The 23415-nt window shown below is 41.9% G+C and overlaps 1 protein-coding gene across 3 annotated transcripts in view; it reads left to right on the forward strand.

Annotated features, from left to right (window-relative positions):
- Positions 1–23415, forward strand: part of LOC111953302 (histone-lysine N-methyltransferase 2C) — a 50675-nt gene that overhangs the window by 8263 nt on the left and 18997 nt on the right. For all 3 annotated transcript variants that reach the window (XM_023972495.2, XM_023972496.2, XM_023972497.2), the window contains exons 3-7: positions 4591–4755; positions 6315–6424; positions 11266–11343; positions 11693–11926; positions 18622–18750. In XM_023972495.2, the coding sequence (XP_023828263.1) occupies positions 4591–4755; positions 6315–6424; positions 11266–11343; positions 11693–11926; positions 18622–18750 (716 nt within the window). The remainder of the gene's footprint in view (positions 1–4590; positions 4756–6314; positions 6425–11265; positions 11344–11692; positions 11927–18621; positions 18751–23415) is intronic.

The following is a 23415-nucleotide window of genomic DNA, read 5'->3' on the forward strand; positions in this document are numbered from 1 at the left end:
TTTGGAGTTTATAGTAGGTTTGTGTGTCTGTGTACCCTCAGGTTTGCTTGGATGAACAGTATTTACACTGCCTTCAGAAAGTATTGACTTATTCCACATTTTGTTACAGCCTGAATTCTAAATGGATTATTTTCTCACCCATCTAAACACAAGTCCTCATCATGACAAAGTGAAAACATGTTTTAAGAAATGTTTGCACATTTATTGAAAATTAAAGACAGAAATATATATTCACATCCCTTTATGACACTCCAAATTGAGCTCAGGTACATCCAATTTCTTTTGATCATCCTTGAGATGTCACTACAATTTGACCTGTGGCCAATTTAATTGTTTGGACATGATTTAGAAAGAAACTCACCTGTCTATATAAGGTCCCACAGTTGACAGTTCATGTCAGAGCAGAAACTATACCATGAAGTCCAAGGACCTGTCTGTAGATCTTTGAGCTAGAATTGTGATGAGGCATACACGGTGCATTCAGAAAGTATTCAGACCTCTATACTTTTTCCACATTTTCTTAAGTTACAGCCTTATTCTAAAATGGATTAAGTAGTTTTTTCCCTCATCAGTCTGCATATAATACCCCAGAATGACAAAGCAAAAAATTAAAAAAAAATGTTTTGCAAACTTATAAAAAAACTGAAATATGACATTTACATAAGTATTCAGACACTTTACTCAGTACTTTGTTGAAGCACCTTTGGCAGCGATTACAGCTTTGAGTCTTCTTGGGTATGACGCTACAAGCTTGGCACACCTGTATTTGGGGAGTTTTTCCCATTCTTCTCTGCAGATCCTCTCAAGCTCTGTCAAGTTGGATGGGGAGCGTTGCTGCACAGCCATTTTCAGGTCTCTCCAGAGATGTTCGATTGGTTCAAGTCCGGGCTCTGGCCGGGCCACTCAAGGACATTGAGACTTGTCCCGAAGTCACTCTTGCGTTATCCTGGCTGTGTGCTTAGGGTCGTTGTCATGTTGGAAGTTGAACCTTCGCCCCAGTCTGAGGTCCTGAGTGCTTTGGAGCAGGATTTCATCAAGGATCTCTCTGTACTTTGCTCCGTTCATCTTTCCCTCAATCCTGACTAGTCTTCCAGTCCCTGCCGCTAAATTACATACCCACAGCATGATGCTGCCACCACAATGCTTCACCGTAAGTATGGTGCCAGGTTTCCTCCAGACGTGACGCTTGGCATTCAGGCCAATAAGTTAAATCTTGGTTTTATCAGACCAGAGAATCTTGTTTCTCATGGTCTGAGAGTCCTTTAGGTGCCTTTTGGCAAACTCCATGCGGGCTGTCATGTGCCTTTTACTGAGGAGTGGCTTCCGTCTGGCCACTCTACCATAAAGGCCTGATTGGTGGAGTGCTACAGAGATGGTTATCCTTCTGGAAGGTCCTCCCATCTCCACAGAGGAACTCTGGAGCTCTGTCAGAATAACCATCGGGTTCTTGGTCCTTCTTCCCCAATGGCTCAATTTGCTCTTGGAAAACTTTTGGTGGTTCCAAACTTCTTCCATTTAAGAATGATGGAGGCCACTGTGTTCTTGGGGACCTACAATGTTGTAGACCTTATATAGACTGGTGTGTGCCTTTCCATATCATATCTAATCAGTTGAATTTACCACAGGTCGACTCCAATCAAGTTGTAGAAACCAAGGGTGATCCAGGGAAATAGGATGCACCTGAGCTCAATTTCGAGTCTCATAGCAAAGGGTCTGAATACTTATGTAATTAACATTTGCAAACATTTCTAAAAACCTGTTTGTCACTTTGTCATGGGTCATTGTGTGTCGATTGAGGATTTTTTAAATCCATTTTAGAATAAGGCTGTAACGTAAAAAAAAATGGAAAAAGTCTGAATACTTACCAAATGCACTGGATCTGGGGAAGGGTTTTCAAGAATGTATAGAGTGTTGAAACATTCCAAGAACACAATGGTCTCCATCATTGGGAAATTTAAAAAATATGGAACTACCCAGACTCTGCCTAGAGCTGGCCGTCCGAACAAACTGAGAAACCAGGCAAGAAGGACCTTGTTCAGGGAGAGGTGACCAAGAACCCAATCACCACTCTGACAGAACTACAGAATTCCTTGGCTGAGTTTGTCTACAGAACTTCACCAATCTGGGCTTTATTGGAGAGTGGCCAGATGGAAGCCCTCTTGAGAAATTGGCACATGACAGCATTCCTGGAGTTTGTAGAAAAACCGAAAGAATAAGGAAAAATATTATCTGGTTTGAGACCAAAATGTAACTCTTTGGCCTGATTTCAAAACACTATATCTGGAGAAAACCAGGCACAGCTCATCACCTGTCTAACACCATTCCTACCGGGAAGCATGGGGGTTGCAGAATCAAGATATGGGGATGCTTTTCAGCAGCAGGGACTGGGAGACTGGTAAGGATAGAGGGAACAATGAATGGAGCCAAATACAGGCAAATTCTTAATGAGAACTTGCTTCAGAGTGCAAACGACCTTAGACTTATGTTTCAACTAGAGGTCGACCGTTTGATCGGAATGGCCGATTTAATTAGGGCCGATTTCAAGTATTCATAACTATCGGTAATCGGCATTTTTGGACACCGGTTGTGGCCGATTACATTGCACTCTACGAGTAGACTGCGTGGCAGGCTGACTACTTGTTACGCGAGTGCAGCAAGGAGCCAAGGTAAGTTGCTAGCTAGCATTAAATTTATCTTATAAAAAACAATACATTTTAACATAATCACTAGTTAAATACACATGGTTGATGATATTACTAGTTTATCTAGCTTGTCCTGCGTTGCATATAATCGATGAGGTGCCTGTTAATTTATCATCGAATCACAGCCTTCTTCGCCAAACGGGTGATGATTTAACAACCGCATTTGCGAAAAAAGCAATGTCGTTGCACCAATGTGTACCTAACCATAAACATCAATGCCTTTCTTAAATTCAATACACAAGTATATATTTTTAAGCCTGCATATTTAGCTAATATTGTTAATACTGCTAACATGAATTTATTTTAACTGGGGAAATTGTGTCCCTTCTCTTGCGTTCTGTGCAAGCAGAGTCAGGGTATATGCAGCAGTTTGGGCTGCCTGGCTCGTTGCGAACTGTGTGAAGACCATTTCTTTCTAACAAATACCGTAATTAATTTGCCAGAATTGTACATAACATTGAAGGTTGTGCAATGTAACAGCAATATTTAGACTTAGGGATGCCACACGTTAGATAAAATACGTAACGGTTCCGTATTTCACTGAAAGAATAAACGTTTTGTTTTCAAAATGATAGTTTCCGGATTTGACCATATTAATGACCTACGGCTCGCATTTCTGTGTGTTATTATACTATAATTAAGTCTATGATTTGATGTTTGATAGAGCAGTCTGACTGAGCAGTTGTAGGCAGCAGCAGGCTCGTAAGCATTCATTCAAACAGCACTTTCCTGCATTTGCCAGCAGCTCTTCGCTGAGCTTCAAGTATTGCGCTGTTTATGACTTCAAGCCTACCAACTCCCGAGATTAGGCTGGCAATACTAACGTGCCTATAAGAACATCCAATAGTCAAAGGTATATGAAATACAAAATGGTATAGAGAGAAATAGTCCTTTTATTCCTATAATAATTACAACCTGAAACTTCTTACCTGGGAATATTGAAGACTCATGTTAAAAGGAACCACCAGCTTTCATATGTTCTCCTGTTCTGAGCAAGGAACTTAAACGTTAGCTTTCTTACCTGGCAAATATTGCACTTTTACTTTCTTCTCCAACACTTTGTTTTTGCATTATTTAAACCAAATTGAACATGTTTCATTATTTATTTGAGACTAAATTGATTTTATTGATGTATTAAGTTAAAATATAAGTGTTCGTTCAGTATAGCTGTAATTGTCATTATTACAAATTTATAAATAAAAATCGGCATCGGCTTTTTTTGGTCCTCCAATAATCGGTATCGGCGTTGAAAAATCATAATCGGTCGACCTCTAGTTTCAACAGGACAATGACCCCAAGCATATAGCCAAAGCAACGCTGAAAAGGCTTCAGGACAAGAATGCCCAAGTCCCATTTGAAAATCTGTGGTAAGACATGAAGATTGCTATTCACCGCCACTCCCCATCAAACTTAACAGCACATGAGAAAATCTGCAAAGAAGAATGGGACAAAATCCCCCAATCCAAATGTGCAAAGCTGATACAAACATACCCAAAACGACTCAAAACTGTAATCGGTGCTTCTACAAAGGATTGACTCGGGTGTGAATACTTATGTTTATGAGATATTTCATTTTCAATACATTTGCAAACAATTCTAAAAACTTGTCTTCACTTTGTCATTATTGGGTATTGTACTGTATGTAGATGGGTGAGCAAAAACATCTATTCAATCCATTTTGAATTCAGGCTGTCACGACAAAATGTGGAATAAGTCAAGGGGTGTGAATACTTTCTAAAGGCACTGTATGTGTGTGATACAAGTGCATTATCTTTGGACTCTGTGTTGGGAGGTGTGCTAGATATACTGGAGTCGCTGCGATTGTATGTGTGTTTCACCCCTGCTTAACATCGCCCACTCATGCCACCCTCTCTCTCACCTGCCATAGGTGTGTCTCCTGTACCCAGTGTGGTGCCACCTCCCCCGGCATGAGGTGTGACTGGCAGAACAACTACACCCAGTGCGGCCCCTGTGCCAGCCTGGCATCATGCCCGATGTGCATGCGCAGCTACTGTGAGGACGAGCTCATCGTGCAGTGCCGCCAGTGTGACAGGTGAGCAGCGTTCTCTCTCTCTGCCAGGCCATGCGCCACCTGAGAATGATTGGGTGACACTAGGACCTGACAACACTTTGTAGATATGGCATGTTGGCAGCCAGCGTCCAGCTTGACAAAGGAAACAGTCCAAAGATCTACTACGGTGTCATTTACTCATCGTAAGGCTTGATGGGACAGAACATATCATTGCTGTAGCAAACGGGTTAATGCATATCGGAGTCTGTGTGAGTGCGTAGCTAAGTGCTTGTTTATATGTCTATGTGCACCTGTCTCTCTCTGTATTTACACTTGTATATGTTCAAATTGCATGACATATACACTACCGGTCAAAGGTTTTAGAACACCTACTCGTTCAAGGGTTTTTCTTTATTTTTACTATTTCTACATTGTAGAATAATAGTGAAGACATCAAAACTATGAAATAACACACAAAAAATCATGTAGTAACCAAAAAAGTGTTAAAAAAAAATGCTTCTGCAAAGTATTTACTCGGGTGTGAATATTATAATACCAGTGAAAAGTTTGGACACCTATTCAGTCAAGGGTTTTTCTTTATTTGTACTATTTTCAACATTGTAAAATAATAGTGAAGACATCAAAACTAACACATGGAAAACATAACACATGGAATCAAGTGTTAAACAAATCAAAATATATTTTATATAAGTAGTCACCCTTTGCCTTGATGACAGCTTTGCACACTCTTGGCATTCTCTCAACCAGCTTCACCTGGATTACTTTTCCAACAGTATTGAAGGAGTTCCCACATGCTGAGCACTTGTTGGCTGCTTTAACTTCACTCTGCGGTCCGACTCATCCCAAACCATCTCAATTTGGTGGAGGTTGGGGGATTGTGGATGCCAGGTCATCTGATGCAGCACTACATCACTCTCCTTCTTGGTCAAATAGCCCTTACACAGCCTGGAGGTGCGTTGGGTCATTGTCCTGTTGAAAAACAAACGATAGTCCCACTAAGCCCAAACCAGATGGGATGGCGTATCGCTGTAGAATGCTGTGGTAGCCATGCTGGTTAAGAGTGCCTTGAATTCTAAATAAATCACTGACAGTGTCACCAGCAGAGCACCCCCACACCATAGCACCACCTCCTCCATGCTTTACGATGAGGAATACACATGCATAGTATACCCCTCTACCCCTCTACCTTGTCACAACACAACTGATTGGCTCAAACGCATTAAGGAAAGAAATTCCACAAATTAAGAAGGCACACCTGTTAATTGAAATACATTCTAGGTGACAACCTCATGAAGCTGGTTGAGAGAATGCCAAGAGTGTGCAAAGCTGTCAAGGCAAAGGGTGGCTATTTGAAGAATCTGAAATATACATTTTTGGATACTACATGATTCTATATGTGTTATTTTGTGGTTTTGATGTCTTCACTATTATTCTACAAAGTAGAAATAGTACAAATAAATAAAAACCCTTGAATGAGTAAGTGTGTCCAAACTTTTGGCCGGTAGTGTACATAGACATGAAATTGCACGTATAAAGTGCATTTGTAAATGTATCTAATCGTCTTCTCCTTCCCATGTCAGGTGGATCCACGCCTGCTGCCAGGGCCTGGACACAGATGAGGAGGTGGAGAATGCAGCGGATGATGGCTTTGACTGCACCATGTGTCGAATGCACGCTCTGCCTTCACAGGGTAAGACTCCAGACCTAGCCCACACACGGTGAATGCTATGTGTATGATTATGAGGCTAATACCTTACAATAGGTGTATGGTGATAGCTATATAAAGTGTGCACTAGTCTTCATCAAATTAACGGCAGCCGATTTGGTGGAAAGTAGCTGTAAATATACCCCTTTGCATCATGACAAGTTGTAGTAACTAGACCTGCGTTCGAATACTCATACTAACCGCACTAACCATACTATTTGTGTTGTAAATTGAGTAGTATGTTTATTGGTCGTAGTATGAATATAGTTAGTATACCAAAAGTTCCTGGATGACGTACGACATTTGCCAAAAAACAAAGTATACAAGCAGTGCAGTGGACACTATTTCCGCTCATAATGCAATTCTACTGAGAATGGGCGTGGCCGCAACATTTTCAGATTTGAAGAAAATGGAGTTAAATATGCAGCTAAAGTCCGACGAGAGAGGATACAAATTCATTGCTTTAACTCGACTATTCCCAAACTGGGGTACGCGCAATGCTATCGGGGGTACGCCAAATAAAAATGTGATTCACATTTTCAAACAGTCCATTTAGATTTTCCAACGGCGCTATACATCTGGGTGATGTTTTTTTCTTGCCTGAGTAGCCTCGTTTCACTGCCATGAATACATTTCAACCATCTAGTGTTCAGCAAAATAACACAATGTCAAATACAGGTAGCCTAGTCAAATAATTAACATCCAATCACATTAACCGTTACTCTCTTGCGGGAAACCTTCACTCTTGCGCAGACATTTAGAAATTAAACATGACCATTTGAAAAATAAGCCACGGGGGTTTTTTGAGTGAGAATTAAGATGACTTTTGAGTAGTAAGACATGTATAAAAGCAACAGAAACCATTAATAAGAAGGGGCTATAAGTGTCTTATATGGTGAGCTACCTAGTGTCTAGGGCAGGCAAGCTCCGTACTATTTGTGGAGGACTTAATTCTTCTTGCTGCTGCGGATAAGGCTAAGACAATGCTGGGGGAAAAGGCCCAAAATACCACAGACAATGCCTTCATCAAACAACACTGTTTCACGACGCATCAGTGACATGGCAGGAGATGGTTTGAAACAATTACTGCTTTGCATACAAGCCCGTGAATTCTATGCGTTACAGCTGGATGAGTCAACAGACATGGGGGGCCTGGCACAGCTCCTGGTATATGTCCGTTATGTTTATGGGGGGTCAATTAAGGAAGACATCCTCTTCTGCAAACCACTGGAAACCAGGACAACATGAGAGGATATTTTTAAGTACTGGACAGCATTGTGACATCAAATGGACTTTGGTGGTCAAGATGTGTGGGTATCTGTACTAATGGTGCAAAAGCCATGACAGGGAGACATAGTGGAGTGGTAACGTGCGTGCAAGTAGTTGCTCCCGATGCCACTTGTGTACACTGCAGTATCCACCGAGAGGCTCTTGCTGCCAAGGGAATGCCTGATAGCTTGATAGACGTTTTGGACACTACAGTGAAAATGGTTAACTATGTTAAAGCAAGGCCCCTGAACTCTCGTGTATTTTCTGCATTATGCAATGATATGGGCAGCGACCATGTAACGCTTTTACAATATACAGAAGTGCACTGGTTATCAAGGGGCAAAGTATTGGCACGTTTTTTTTTTTTTTTTTTACTTGAGAGACGAGCTTAAAGTTTTCTTTACTGACCATAATTTTTACTGACCGCTTGCATGATGAAGAGTTTCTCACACGACTGGCCTATCTGGGTGATGTTTTTTCTCGCCTGAATGATCTGAATCTAGGATTACAGGTACTTTCCAACTATATTCAATGTGCATGCCAAACTTGAGGCTATGATTAAGAAGTTGGAGCTCTTCTCTGTCTGAATTAACAAGGACAACACAGAGGTCTTTCCATCGTTGTATAATTCTTTGGTGTGCAAACGAACTCAAGCTTACGTACAATGTCAAATGTGATATAGCGAAGCACCTGAGTGAGCTGGGTGCGCAATTATGCAGGTACGGATGACACAAACAGCTGGATTCGTTATCCCTTTCATGCCCTGCTTCCACTCTACTTACCAATATCTGAACAAGAGAGCCTCATCGAAATTGCAACAAGGGGTTCTGTGAAAATTTAATTTAATCAGAAGCCACTGCCAGATATCTGGATTAGGCTGCGCTCAGAGTTTCTTGCCTTGGCAAATCGTGCTGTTAAGACACTGATGCCCTTTGCAACCATGTACCTATGTGAGAATAGATTATCGGCCCTCACTAGCATGAAAAAGAAAGGCACGGACTGTGTGTGGAAAATGATTTAAGACTGAGACTCTCTCCAATATAACCCAACAGTGCAGAGTTACAGTTGAAGTCGGAAGTTTACATACACCTTAGCCAAATGCATTTAAACTCTTCTTCACAATTCCTGATGTTTAATCCTAGTAAAAATTCCCTGTCTTAGGTCAGTTAGGATCACCACTTTATTTTAAGAATGTGAAATGTCAGAATAATAATAGCGAATGATTTATTTCAGCTTCTATTTCTTTCATCACATTCCCAGTGGGTCAGAAGTTTACATACACTCAATTAGTATTTGGTAGCATTGCCTTTAAATTGTTTAACTTGGGTCAAACGTTTCGGGTAGCCTTCCACAAGCTTCCCACAATAAGTTGGGTGGATTTTGGCCCATTCCTCCTGACAGAGCTGGTGTAACTGAGTCAGGTTTTTAGGCCTCCTTGATCGCACACGCTTTTTCAGTTCTGCCCACAAATTTTTTATCAGATTGAGGTCAGGGCTTTGTGATGGCCACTCCAATACCTTGACTTTGTTGTCCTTAAGCCATTTTGCCACAACTTTGGAAGTATGTTGGGGTATTGTCCATTTGGAAGGCCCATTTACGATAACGCTTTAACTTCCTGACTGATGTCTTGAGATGTTGCTTCAATATATCCACATAATTTTCCTGCCTCATTATGCCATCTATTTTGTGAAGTGCACCAGTCCCTCCTGCAGCAAAGCACCCCCACAACATGATGCTGCCACCCCGTGCTTCACGGTTGGGATGGTGTTCTTCAGCTTTCAAGCCTCCCCTTTTTCTCCAAACATAACGATGGTCATTATTGACAAACAGTTCTATTTTTGTTTCATCAGACCAGAGGAATTTCTCAAAAAGTACGATCTTTGTCCCCCATGTGCAGTTGCAAACCGAAGTCTGGCTTTTTTTTATGGTGGTTTTGGAGCAATGGCTTCTTCCTTGCTGAGCGGCCTTTCAGGTTATGTCGATATAGGACTCGTTTTACTGTGGATATAGATACTTTTGTACCTGTTTCCTTCAGCATCTTCACAAGGTCCTTTGCTGTTGTTCTGGGATTGATTTGCACTTTTCGCACAACAGTACATTCATCTCTACTGAGACAGAATGCGTCTCATTCCTGAGCGGTATGACGGCTGCGTGGTCCATGGTGTTTATACTTGCGTACTATTGTTTGTACAGATGAACGTGGTACCTTCAGGCGTTTGGAAATTGCTCCCAAGGATGAACCAGACTTGTGGAGGTCTACAATTCTTTTTCTGAGGTCTTGGCTGATTTCTTTGAGTTTCCCATGATGTCAAGTAAAGAGGCACTGAGTTTGAAGGTAGGCCTTGAAAATACATCCACAGGTACACCTCCAATTGACTCAAATGATGTCAATAGCCTATCAGAAGCTTCTAAAGCCATGACTGCATTATCTGGAATTTTCCAAGCTGTTTAAAGGCACAGTCAACTTAATGTATGTAAACTTCTGACCCACTGGAATTGTGAAACAGTGAATTATAAGTGAAATAATCTGTAAACAATTGTTGGAAAAATACTTGTCATGCACAAAGTAGATTTCTTATCCGACTTGCTAAAACTATAGTTTGTTAAACAAGAAATTTATGGAGTGGTTGAAAAACGAGTTTTAATGACTCTAACCTAAATGTACGTTAACTTCCGACTTCAACTGTATATGCATCCTTTCAAGCACACCCTTCTCATTAAACTATGGTGAATTATTCACCATTTTTGATTAACAATTAAGGTTTTATATGTAAGATGGCTAAAAAAAAGAGCAAAATTATTGATTATTATTATATTATTTGTGCCCTGGTCCTTTAAGAGAAATTTGTCACTTCCCACGAGCCAGTTTATGCTAACAACAAGTTGCATAGCAACAGCATCAACTTCCGGTAAACAGGCGAAGAGCTAGTACACTCAACTGAAAGTATACCGTTTGTTTACAGTATACTAAAATGAACTAATAGTATTGTGTATGTACTCATTACGCTTTTAGTATACAGTATGTTAGTATGGGTATTCAAACACAGCTTAGTTGTATATCCTATGGGTAAGGTCTTAAATGTAGTGTACAGTGTTACCAAGCTCATCTCAATGAACACATCCAGCTCCACTCAATTAGCCCAAAGTCATCTTTTTTTGTTTGTTAAGGGGACCAGCCTCAACCAAATTACAACAGCAGATGGCTAGATTTTAAAATCAAGCTGCAGCCTGTTCACTCACTCATTCTATCGGATAATTCTTGAAATTGGGGACAGATTTTACCTCCGAGAAAATAGAGGGAGTGATGGAAAAAGGGAGGGAGGTAGTTTTATTTAAATAATAAAATGAATTAATTTAATCTCAATTAAATTATTAATTTAAGTAAAAAAACTGTGTGTTTGTAAGTATTCTTTACATTTGGTGGCAGCGGTGAAATCCAGTGGTTGCTGTTTGATGCATTTATTTGTTTCATCTCCATATTACTGCTATATATGACTTCAATGCACTGAAATCTAAATCCTCCAAATCCTTTGACATTTTGCATATTTGTCATTCAGGCAAAGTGGAGGCCCTCCTATCTGACGGCTGCGAGGCCCCGATGGTGGCCCAGATTGTGTCTACAACGAGAGAGCCAGGTAAAACAGCACTACCCTGATAAATCACAGTGCCGTTTATCAAGTGGTGTGACTCAAATGAATCATTACTTTCTTTAAATGTTGTCGCTCGTTGAGTGTTGGACTTGCTAACGTAATATCCACGTTATGTGGACACAAGTTTTTCAGTATTCGTAAACAAGATGGTCACAGACATGTACGTGGGAGGCTGCAGGGAAAAGTGAATCACTCATGAGTATTGCTCTTTGTATCTGTCTAGTACAACAAACAAACGTGTGTTCACAACACGGGGTAGTCCTCGAGAGCTACATTTCATACTTGTAAACAGGCTTGGTAGATTGATTAATGAACCCCTCCTCCATACCTTCAGACATCCAGAAGACATACACCCAGGATGGGGTGTGTCTGACCGAGTCTGGCCTGTGCCAGCTGGAGAGCCTGGCAGTGCCCTCCTCAACCCGCCGAGGGCAGAACAGGCGGCCCAAACCCAAGCTCAAGCTGAAGATCATCAACCAGAACAGCGTGGCTGTGCTCCAGACCCCACCGTACCCCCACTACTCAGAGCTGTCCCGGGACGGGGACGGGTACATGGACGACCGCCGAGGTAAAGACTTCTAGGTGTTTACTATGGGTTGGCTGGGGGTATCCCACCTTGAGGAGTCTGGGGGCTCCATCCTCAGCTAAAAAGTTACAAAGTAAAAAAAATAATAATAGAGGCTTGTTCAAATAAACCCATTATTGTTTTTTTTTGTAGATGAATATATTTGAACTAGGATGTAAAGCTCAGGTTTTCTCTTCCACATTGGCCAGGACCGGAATATCTGGGCTATTTTCTAAGGATAGAAAATTCAGCCAAATTGACTTGGTATGACACAGGAGGGGATCTGCATACATCCTTCCCTTGTTTCCATTTAATCAGAACGGTCAAAAGGAAAGGCAGATGTTTGCCAGGAAGCAATGTTCCCTTCATCTCAAGATTTAGATGCACAGAAAACGTAAAGGCAAAAGAATAAGTAATGCTTGACGTTTGCACTGGAACCGATTTGTCGGAAAGAGGAGGGAAACGGAGGAGGAAGGAGATGGGGGGGGGAAAGGGGAGGAGGAAAGGTGGGGAATGAGGGCAGGCAGGCATATAATGAATATGACTTGGAGAGAGAAGAAAGGCTTTTGAAAACAGCAGTCAGCAAATTATACCTCAATTGGCATTTTGGTGATGAGAGGAAGCTGGCCGGGGCTAACTGAATTAATCCCCAGCCCATCCATCAGAACCTGGCTCTCAGTGCAAGCAAGGGCTAATGATGAGAAATTAACCCTTTCCCGCTCACTCTATATTTGGTCCTCTATATTTAACTCACGCAGCGGGCACATTTTCAAGCCATGCCGAGAGGGAGCTTTTCAGTGGCTGCTTTACAAATCACATAAAACTATGTTATAATGTTGCCATGACTGTACACAGGTTTATGACAATGCACATAAATATAGATAAATTACATTAACCTTGTTTTGAAGTGTGAAGAAGTATATCTCAGTATTTACCATGAACTATGGTTGTGATCAGGTACTAGGGACTATTTTGTTATGTCGGTAGGTGTTATAGCCAACCACTGTAGATGTACCACCTCATGGCATTTAGAAAAATGTGAAATATGAACGAAAAAGTCTGCCTTAGACTAATCATGCATACATTTGTCCTTTAAAAGTTGCAGCGTACCGCAGAATTCTATGGCACGTTATTTAATTGCCAACCACTGATACCATTAATGCTAGTTAGTGCTAGTTTGACCACCAGAGGGCATCTTTGAGAAGCATTTGATGGCCTTCAATAGTGGCTGTTCTAGAGAATTTAAAACCTTTTTTTGTAAGAACATAGTATATGGGACAAATTTTTAAGAAATGTTGCCTAATTTCATTAATATTATGGTGTTTCTATTCAAAGAAAAGCGAAAAACCCTCTGGGTTTCCGTTAGAATGGAACGGAAAATATGGCGCTGTACAACGTCACGGTCGGGAGTAGGCTACGTACTGGGCTATTTAGCTAAAGAATCCCTGTGTCGTGAGGGAGACCTGGGTTCAATTCCCCGATGGGGAGGAAGGAGTAGGCTGTCTTTGTAAATAAGAATTTGTTCTTAAAACTTCTTATGGCTGCAATCCCGTTAATGGGATCGATATGACAACAGCCAGTGAAAGTGCAGGGCGCCAAATTCAAACAACAGAAATCTCATAATTCAAATTCCTCAAACATACATGTATCTCATACCATTTTAAAGGTAATCTTGTTGTTAATCCCACCAAAGTGTCCGATTTCAAATAGGCTTTTCAGCGAAAGCAGCACAAACGATGATGTTAGGTCACCACCAACTCACAGAAAAATTCAGCCATTTTTCCAGCCAAAGAGAGGAGTCACAAAAAGCACAAATAGAGATAAAATTAATCTTTGATCTTCATCAGATGACACTCACAGGACTTCATGTTACACAATACATATATGTCTTGTTCGATTAAGTTCATATTTATATCCAAAAACCTCCGTTTACATTGGCGCCATGTTCAGAAATGCCTCCAAAATATCCTGAGAAATTGCAGAGAGCCACGTCACATAACAGAAATACTCATCATAAACTTTGATGAAAGATACATGTTTTACATAGAATTAAAGATACACTTGTTCTTAATGCAACCGCTGTGTCAGATTTCAAAAAGCTTTACGGCAAAACACAATATTCAATAATCTGAAAACAGCGTTCAGCCACAAAAGCAAGCCATACAGTTACCCGCCAAATTGTGCAGTCAACAAAACTCATAAAAAGCATTATAAATCTTCACTTACCTTTGCTGATCTTCGTCGGAATGCACTCCCAGGACTCCCACTTCCACAAGAAATGTTCGTTTTTTTCGGTAATGTCCATCATTTATGTCCAAATAGCTATTTTTGTAGCGTGTTTGGTAAACAAATCCAACGTCAGGGAAGCGCGTTCACTAAAACCTGACGATATGTCCAAAAGTTCCGTAACAGTCCGTAGAAACATGTCAAACGATGTATTGAATCAATCTGTAGAATGTTTTTAACATAAATCTTGAATAACGTTCCAACCGGAGAATTACATTGACTTCAGATGAGCGATGGAACAGAGCTCCCTCTCATGTGAACGCGCATGGTCAAAGAATGGTCAGGTCATGGCAGACCTGACTAATTCCCCTCTCATTCGGCCCCCCTTCACAATAGAGGCATCAGACAAGGTTCTACAGACTGTTGACATCTTGTGGAAGCCGTAGGAAGTGCAAACTCATCCATATCTCGCTGTGATTTCAATAGGATCTTCGTTGAAAATGACCAGCCTCAGAATTTCCACTTCCTGTTTGGATTTTTCTCAGGTTTTTGCCTGCCATATGAGTTCTGTTATACTCACAGACATAATTCAAACAGTTTTAGAAACTTCAGAGTGTTTTCTATCCAATACTAATAATAATATGCATATATTAGCAACTATGACTGAGGAGCAGGCCGTTTACTCTGGGCACCTCTGTGCATCTTTCATCCAAGCTACTCAATACTGCCCCTGCAGCCATAAGAAGTTAACTGACTAGTTAAATAAAGGTTACACTAAGAGCATAACATTTCTACACCCTAATTGTATAATTGTAGTCTAACCAATACCCAAACGGAGATTCAGTGAAAATAAAAATCTAATTGATTTATCAAGACCAGTCCCCATGCTTGTCTCAGAGCAGCGCAAAACGGTGCTAAAATAGTTGTAGGCTATTGCTTCAAATCCTATTGCTTCTAACTTCAATATGCTCTTTAAATATACAGCACATTACTCAACACTAGTGAGACACATGTCGCCTACGGTAGGCCTACAGTATAGCGAAAAATATGACGTGACTCTCTGCCAATAACTACATATAGAGGAATGGAGGATTCTAAATTAAAACCGAAAGCCGCCTCATGGGTCTCATGGTGGCGGCCGGCATGGGTATCGAACCTGCATCTTTAGCAACGCATTTTGCACTGAGGGAGCCCCCATCCACTTGGGAGCCCCCATCCACTCGGTAGCCCCCATTCACAAAGTATCAAAATACAGAGAGGTTAAGGCCTGTCTCTTATACACATCTAGATGTGTATAAGAGACAGCCCCAATCACGATCGGATGTGATTCCTAATAGTACTTTTTGTTGTATTATTTGTTTTGTCTTTTCTGGTGGATTAAACTGAAATTTGTTGCAATCACGGGCGGTTGTGACTGTCTCTTATACACATCTAGATGTGTATAAGAGACAGGCTATGGATGAGTGAGTCACTCAGCTTTATGTAGGTGCTAGCTATATGACTGTGCCATCAACTTGATAATATATAATGATATTTTGGAGGTTATTTTGTTTTCAAAAAAACAAAAGTGAGCGATTGTAATCTGAATAAAGGCCAAAATAATATTTGTAAAGGCCAAAACATTTATTTATGTTTTTAGAGGGAGAGAAACCCTGGGACAATTGTGCGCCACCCTATGGAACCCCCAATCACGATCGGATGTGATTCCTAATAGTACTTTTTGTTGTATTATTTGTTTTGTCTTTTCTGGTGGATTAAACTGAAATTTGTTGCAATCACGGGCGGTTGTGATACAGCCAACCTAACTAAGAAATACATTTGACGATAGAATTCTCCCCCTACCCTCCTTCTAGGCAAGTCTATTGTCCAGCTACCTGCTAATAGCCATAATGGCGCTGTACAATGTGACTGTGTGTTTGAAAGAGTATTTTCCAGTCAGCAACAATTTGTTTACGTTCATTAGACAACTTTGTTCCAATATTTCTGTAATTCAGTGATATTTATTCCCATAGTAATTCGTTATGGATCCATAACTAAATAAACATCTGCATTTTGAAAGAGTATTTTTATCATTATTTTATTTAACGAAAGCGTAAAGATGCCATTACTAGTTACATTGTTTTAGTTTGAACATGCAGACTGGCACTAAGAACAACGGGAACGTTTCCCTAGTCAGCGCCATTATTAGTGCAATGCCCCTTAGTCTTGCTCTGTGCTACCCAGTGTGGTGGGATGGGGGTCCACCCCCCTCCCCCATGGGCTAGGTCCATCTTCTGTGCGTGGCTCTGCGGCCCATCCCATGCCCCCTGCCCTCGTGCCTTGAACCTTGCGTGCTTTCAGTGGATACAGCTGGAAAACTGCAAGGCAATCCCATTGTGCGCCACTCAGGAGCCATGACCAATATGACCAATATATATTGTCCTGCTAATAACAGGGTTAACAATATATCTGTGAGAATATCCAAGGGGCTTTGTTTAAAAAAAGAACAATATTTTGTAGATTCTGTTTTCAAATAAAGCCTTGTTTGTTATTTAGAATTATTTCTGTTTTTAGAGGGAGCGGAACCAAAAACCTACAGTCATCTCATAGGTCTCCCAGTCGAGGTCGGCACGGGTATTGAACCAGCATCTGTAGCAACACAGCTTGTACTGCTATGCAGTGTCTTAGACCGTTGTGCCACTCAGGCGCTGTACACCGTGACCAGTCGGGAGTGGGTTACAGTACTACAGTAAGAGCAAAATAATCCTAAAAAAACCTTAGTGTAACAACAGTTTTAGTAATTAATACTGAAGTTGTGCACAATTATCAGTTCCTATTTAGGTTTATGTCGCCCATTCATTGTCAGTTAGAGAAACAGTAGGACCCAAAAGCATAATCAGTGCTCTAACTCCCCCTTGCGCTGGTCTGGAGCAATGAAGTGGTGACGCAGGGTACCGTACTAAACCACAAATGACTAAGTCCTGCAGCATAATCACAAAACTTTTAGTGGAGCAACCACTGTATGTAAAGGATATATATCAATCATTAAAACCTCTACGGGATCAGTGTCCCTATACCGGGACGGTTGAGCTAACGTGCGCTAATGTGATTAGATAGACATGTCTTATATGGGCCGAAAGCTTAAATTCTTGTTAATCTAACTGCACTGTTCAATTTACAGTAGCTATTACAGTGAATACCATGCTATTGTTTGAGGAGAGTGCACAACAACAAAACACTTATCACGGCAACTGGTTTGATACATTCACCTCAAGGTAAATAATGTACTTATATTCAGTAATCTTATTCAGTAAATCCTGAGGGTCCCAGAGATAAAATGTAGCATTGTTTTGTTTGATCAAATCTATTTTTATATTCAAATGTAGGAACTGGGTTCTACAGTTTGAACCCCTGCTGTCTCTGGCTCCACACCCACCCCACCCTGCCATCTAGATGTGTGAAAGTTAGTGTATAAGCTAATGATAAATCATTTATGACATTCCTGGGAGTGTGTAAACTTATGTTGTATTACCATATCGTTTTTGTATGTTCTCAATAGTTATTTACTTGAAAATTTATCAATTGACCAATTCGGCACATTTGGGCAGACTTGATACAAAATATTGTCCAGTATTGCAATGCTTCACTGGATCAATCTGAAACTTTGCACACACACTGCTGCCATCTACTGGCCAAAATATAAACTCCGTCTAAGCTGCAGTATTATATGATGGCGTTTCTCTTGTATTTGAAAGATGATGGGACCAAAAAATATATAGAAAACGCTTTACAAAGTATTTTTTTGTATTATCTTTTACCAGATCTATTATATTCTCCTAAATTAATTTCAAATTTCCATAAACTTCAAAGTGTTTCCTTTCAAATGGTACCAAGAATATGCATATCCTTGCTTCAGGTCCTGAGCTACAGGCAGTTAGATTTGGGTATGTCATTTTAGGCGAAGATTGAAANCTTTCAAATGGTACCAAGAATATGCATATCCTTGCTTCAGGTCCTGAGCTACAGGCAGTTAGATTTGGGTATGTCATTTTAGGCGAAGATTGAAAAAAAGCGTCCGATCCTTATTAATCCTGGAGATGCTGTTTGCATTTGTAATCTGAGAAATACTAAAGTGTTAAAAGGGTTATCTCTAAAATGGTTATCTCCTAAAATAGTTTAAGTGGTTAATTTAAAATTCCAACACTAATGTACTGATGTGGCTCCTCATCCAGAGGTCTTACTCTGACACCAGGCCCACCAAGATGGCAGACCTCCCATCAAAGATGCATTGAGGGTTTTGTGGATCATGGGTATGTGCAGGGCTGGGTCATGTTCATCAAGAACCAAATGGGAGAAATAGAGGGATTATGAAGAAATTCTCATTTTAGTTTACCATTGCAAAAAGTGTTTTCTGTTGCGTGTCCTAATGAACGTCTTCATGGTCTGTGTCCTGGTTTTAGTGACATGGTTTTGGTTGTGTTCCATTCCAAAAGGGGACCTCCTGATGGACTGTGACTTGAAGTCGGACTCCAGTCCGGAACGGGAGCCTGTCGACGACGACGCCAAGGGGGCCGAGGGCGCCGACGGCAACAAGAAAAGGAAGAGGAAACCTTACCGACCCGGTAAGTTTAACATTCAAAACTTTGTCTGTTTGAGTTTAGAACAGAAATGTGTATTTTGGCTCTGAGACAGCACAGCAAATACTGTCTGAAAAACAGTACATATAAGGCATCATTAAAGTGTCAGGGACACAAATGCGCATGGAAGGGTCCCCTTCCATAGGTCAGCACAGACCCTGGATCAGTTTTGTCTCTGAACTCCTATGGGTTGAGGTTCAGATCGGACAAGATGAAACGTATCTTACAGCAGCTCTTAGGAACATCTTATGTTTAGCCCCATTAGGAGAAAAGAGAAGATAGGATGTTGATGGGGATGAATGGACAGGGGGAGAGCGAGAGGGAAGGAGAGTGGTGGATGACGGTGGTAGTAGGAGAGGGGGATGCAGAGGGAGGGAGGGAGCAGACTTATGGGAGATGCAGAGGGGAGGGAGGGAGGGAGCAGACTTATGGGAGAATGCAGAGGGAGGGGGAGCAGAACTTATGGGAGATGCAGAGGAAGGGGAGCAGACTTATGGGAGATGCAGAGGAAGGAAGGGAGCAGACTTATGGGAGATGCAGAGGAAGAAAGGAGCAGACTTATGGGAGATGCAGAGGGAGGGGGAGCAGACTTATGGGAGATGCAGAGGAAGGAAGGGAGCAGACTTATGGGAGATGCAGAGGAAGGAAGGGAGCAGACTTATGGGAGATGCAGAGGAAGGAAGGGAGCAGACTTATGGGAGATGCAGAGGAAGGAGGGAGCAGACTTATGGGAGATGCAGAGGGAGGGAGGGAGCAGACTTATGGGATGCAGAGGGAGGGAGGGAGCAGACTTATGGGAGATGCGAGGGAGGGAGGGAGGGAGCAGACTTATGGGAGATGCAGAGGGAGGAAGGGAGCAGACTTATGGGAGATGCAGAGGGAGGAGGAGCAGACTTATGGGAGATGCAGAGGAGGGAGGGAGCAGACTTATGGGAGATCGGAGGGAGGGAGCGGACTTATGGAGATGCAGAGGGAGGGGGGAGCAGACTTTTGGGAGATGCAGAGGGAGGGGGAGTAGACGTTTGGGAGATGCAGAGGGAGGGAGGGAGCGGACTTATGGGAGATGCAGAGGAGGGAGGGAGCAGACGTATGGAGATGCAGAGGGAGGGAGGGAGCAGACGTATGGGAGATGCAGAGGGAGGGAGGGAGCAGACGTATGGGAGATGCAGAGGGAGGGAGGGAGCAGACGTATGGGAGATGCAGAGGGAGGGAGGGAGCAGACGTATGGGAGATGCAGAGGGAGGGAGGGAGCAGACGTATGGGAGATGCAGAGGGAGGGAGGGAGCAGACGTATGGGAGATGCAGAGGGAGGGAGGGAGCAGACGTATGGGAGATGCAGAGGGAGGGGGAGCAGAGTATGGGAGATGCAGAGGGAGGGAGGGAGCAGACGTATGGGAAGATGCAGAGGGAGGGAGGGAGCGGACTTTTGGGAGATGCAGAGGGAGGGAGGGAGCGGACTTATGGGAGATTGCAAGAGGGAGGGAGGGAGCGGACTTATGGGAGATGCAGAGGGAGGGAGGGAGCGGACTTATGGGAGATGCAGAGGGAGGGAGGGAGCGGACTTAAGGGAGATGCAGAGATGCATCTGTCTCGTCCAGGACCGGGGTCTACGCAGACTGGTACGCCATAGCCAATCAGAGGAACAGTAGGGGTATACGCAAACAAGCCATTTTCCAAAATTCACTTTGAACTGGACTGTGTGTTTACAGACATTTGGCAAAAGCCACAAAATACACTTGTTTGGATTTCTGCAAATATGCAGCTAAATACCGCGATAGTCCTCTTACATTTGGGAACTTTACAGTCCTATTGATCAAACAACCATAAAAAGGTAGGCTGTCTTTCCCTATATGTACATCAACAAGATCAAACAACTAATGCTAGCCAGAGCAAGATGAGATAAAATCTAATGAAGGAACATTAAATAAACCCTCTCAAAATTTTTCAGCTAGTTGTGAAAGTTGCACTGATAAACAATGGAGAACAGCCTGCTTGTCCTTCTGCAGCTTGCCTGCCAATGCATGCGTTGTCCCAACCAAGTACCCAAGCTTACTGGCAAAGTTGGCTCGCTTGCTAGCTAAATGAGAGAACACTTCACTCTGGCCATTTTACTTGCCGTAGCAGATCTGATTAGGCTGTTTAGATCTTATCTAGAGTGTTCAACTAACTTATTACTTTTTTTGCCTACGTTTACTGACACCGGTCATATTCAGTGGGTCTTGCACGGTTATTCTGCGCTCTGGCACACTCAGTCAAGTGCTCTGAAATCGGATTAGATAGCTAGCCAGAGTGAATTTGCAAACTCAAGATATGCTAACTGGATAACCGTCGTTCAGCATAGATAGCTAGCAAAGCGATTCACATTTCTTGCTAGCTAACCAAATGACACATGCATCTCTAGCTGTGTAGCCACACATAAAAATTATACAAGGGGGAAAAGTCAGTTACTCACCCACTCCTCCATTGATATGACGTCCTCCTAGCAACTAGCTAGCGTAGCTATCTAGATAACGTTAGGCTCTGTGTTTTTAGTTTGCTACATAAATAGATACGCTACCATAGCCTTAGTAACATTTGTCTGTTTTTGTCCAAAATATTGTCATTGAAACTGTGCATCCCAAATGGAGGCTGCAAACAATGTACCGAGCCAGCTGATAGCAATATTTTATGGACTATCAAGAAATGTATTGGTGAATTATTTTAATCATGCATTGAACTGCATCCATCTATTCTGTCAAATCAAATGTTTTTGGTCACATACACATGGTTAGCAAATGTTATTGGTCACATACACATGGTTAGCAGATGTTTTTGGTCACATACACATGGTTAGCAGATGTTATTGGTCACGTACACATGGTTAGCAGATGTTATTGGTCACGTACACATGGTTAGCAGATGTTATTGGTCACATACACATGGTTAGCAGATGTTATTGGTCACATGCAGATGTTATTGCGAGTGATGTGAAATACTTGTGCTTCTAGTTCCGACAGTGCAGCAATATTTAACATGTCATCTAACATTTCTACAACAACTACCTAATACACACACATCTAAGGAATGGAATAGGAATATAAACATATAAATATATGGATGAGCAATTACAGAGCGGCATAGGCAAGATGCAATAGATGGTATAAAATACAGTATATACATATGAGATGAGTAATGCAAGATGTGTAAACATTATTACAGTGACTAGTGATCCATTTATTATGGTGGCCAATGATTTCAAGTCTGTATGTAGGCAGCAGCCTGTCTGTGTTAGTGATTGCAACAATACTGTAGTGTACGTCATGGAATGTTGAGTCAAATATAACCTATTTTAAAACCTCATGAAGTTGGTTTTGTAGCATAAACTGGGAATTTGATATTTTTGACCAGTGGCGTGCCGTGGGCCTGGGGCCTGGGCCTTCAGTGAGGTACTACACAGTCCCACCCGAATTAATCCACCTCTTATTACCATCATTATGATGCCATGGCTCTAGACACTATACATTTAGACAGAAACGCAGTATAACCAGGCGTTGCGTCACCTTGAAATTGACAAATTGACATTTTTGGGTAAACAGTGTTTACCCAAAAACATGACACAATCAATGAGTCTTTTCAATATTTCCCTTCACCTTTTCATTGTGCAGCTCCGTTGCCCTGCGCGCCATTGATATTCTTTGAGTCTGTAGATCCATCGGTGTCCCCAAAAGTTTTCAAAAGCACCATTGCTTGTAAGTGCCCAGCCGTACTTTGGTGTCTGTTGGCCTTGGTTAGACAACTCAAGTTTGCAAAGCCAGTGTGGCTCCAAACACCAAATCGATCACTTGCAAATAATAGGCATTCCAGCAGTACAGTTTGCAGTGCTTCTCGAGCCTGTGAGCCATTGACAGCGCTCGTAGTTGAAACTTTGAAAGTGGCGAGCGAACGAAACCCTTTCCCGCCTGTGACAGGCTTTGTGGCGTCGGGCGACCTCTCCTTACAATGTCTAACTTTTCTTGAAAAGTTCGTCTTGAGAATGGCGTTATAATTATATCCTCGACCAAATCGATATCTTCTCCTCCTTCCGCCATTGTGGGTTGAAAAAACAGCTTAGTAGTACGCAAATTAATTCGTTTATCAAATTCAGTTTCCTAGATCTGCATAGACCTGCCCATAGGACCTGCCTCTCAATATTGGTAATCCAATCAAAAGACGTGCACGCACTACGCCTGCTAGCTGGCTCCTGTGTAACACTGGAGCCAGCCAGCAGGCGTACAATAGCCAACTCTAAAGCTGATTTGTTGACACTAAATTTTCATTTCCATTCACTATAAGCTACAAGCGCCCGCACTGTTGATTCTGAAGGCCTGAGGGCAGATTTTAGACCCCTGGCAACACATGATGGCTGAAATATGATTGGATAAAAGATCTAACATAAAGACCAGCCCTCCAAATCTCAACCTGGGGCTGGAAGCAGTGCAACCAAGAGGAAAGCTATGAAATGAAGAGTATAACTCTTACTCTGGGGAATAATTGAATACATATTTGTGGGAAAATATATATATATATTTTTTAATATTCTGATGATGTTTAGGCCAGCAGAGAAGGCCTTGCAGGCCCTGACGGCCCACCACTGTTTTTGACTGATATTATGATTCTGTTTCTTATCTGCAA

Source organism: Salvelinus sp. IW2-2015, linkage group LG27 (assembly GCF_002910315.2).
Source record: "Salvelinus sp. IW2-2015 linkage group LG27, ASM291031v2, whole genome shotgun sequence".
In the NCBI taxonomy this organism is placed as follows: Eukaryota; Metazoa; Chordata; class Actinopteri; order Salmoniformes; family Salmonidae; genus Salvelinus; species Salvelinus sp. IW2-2015.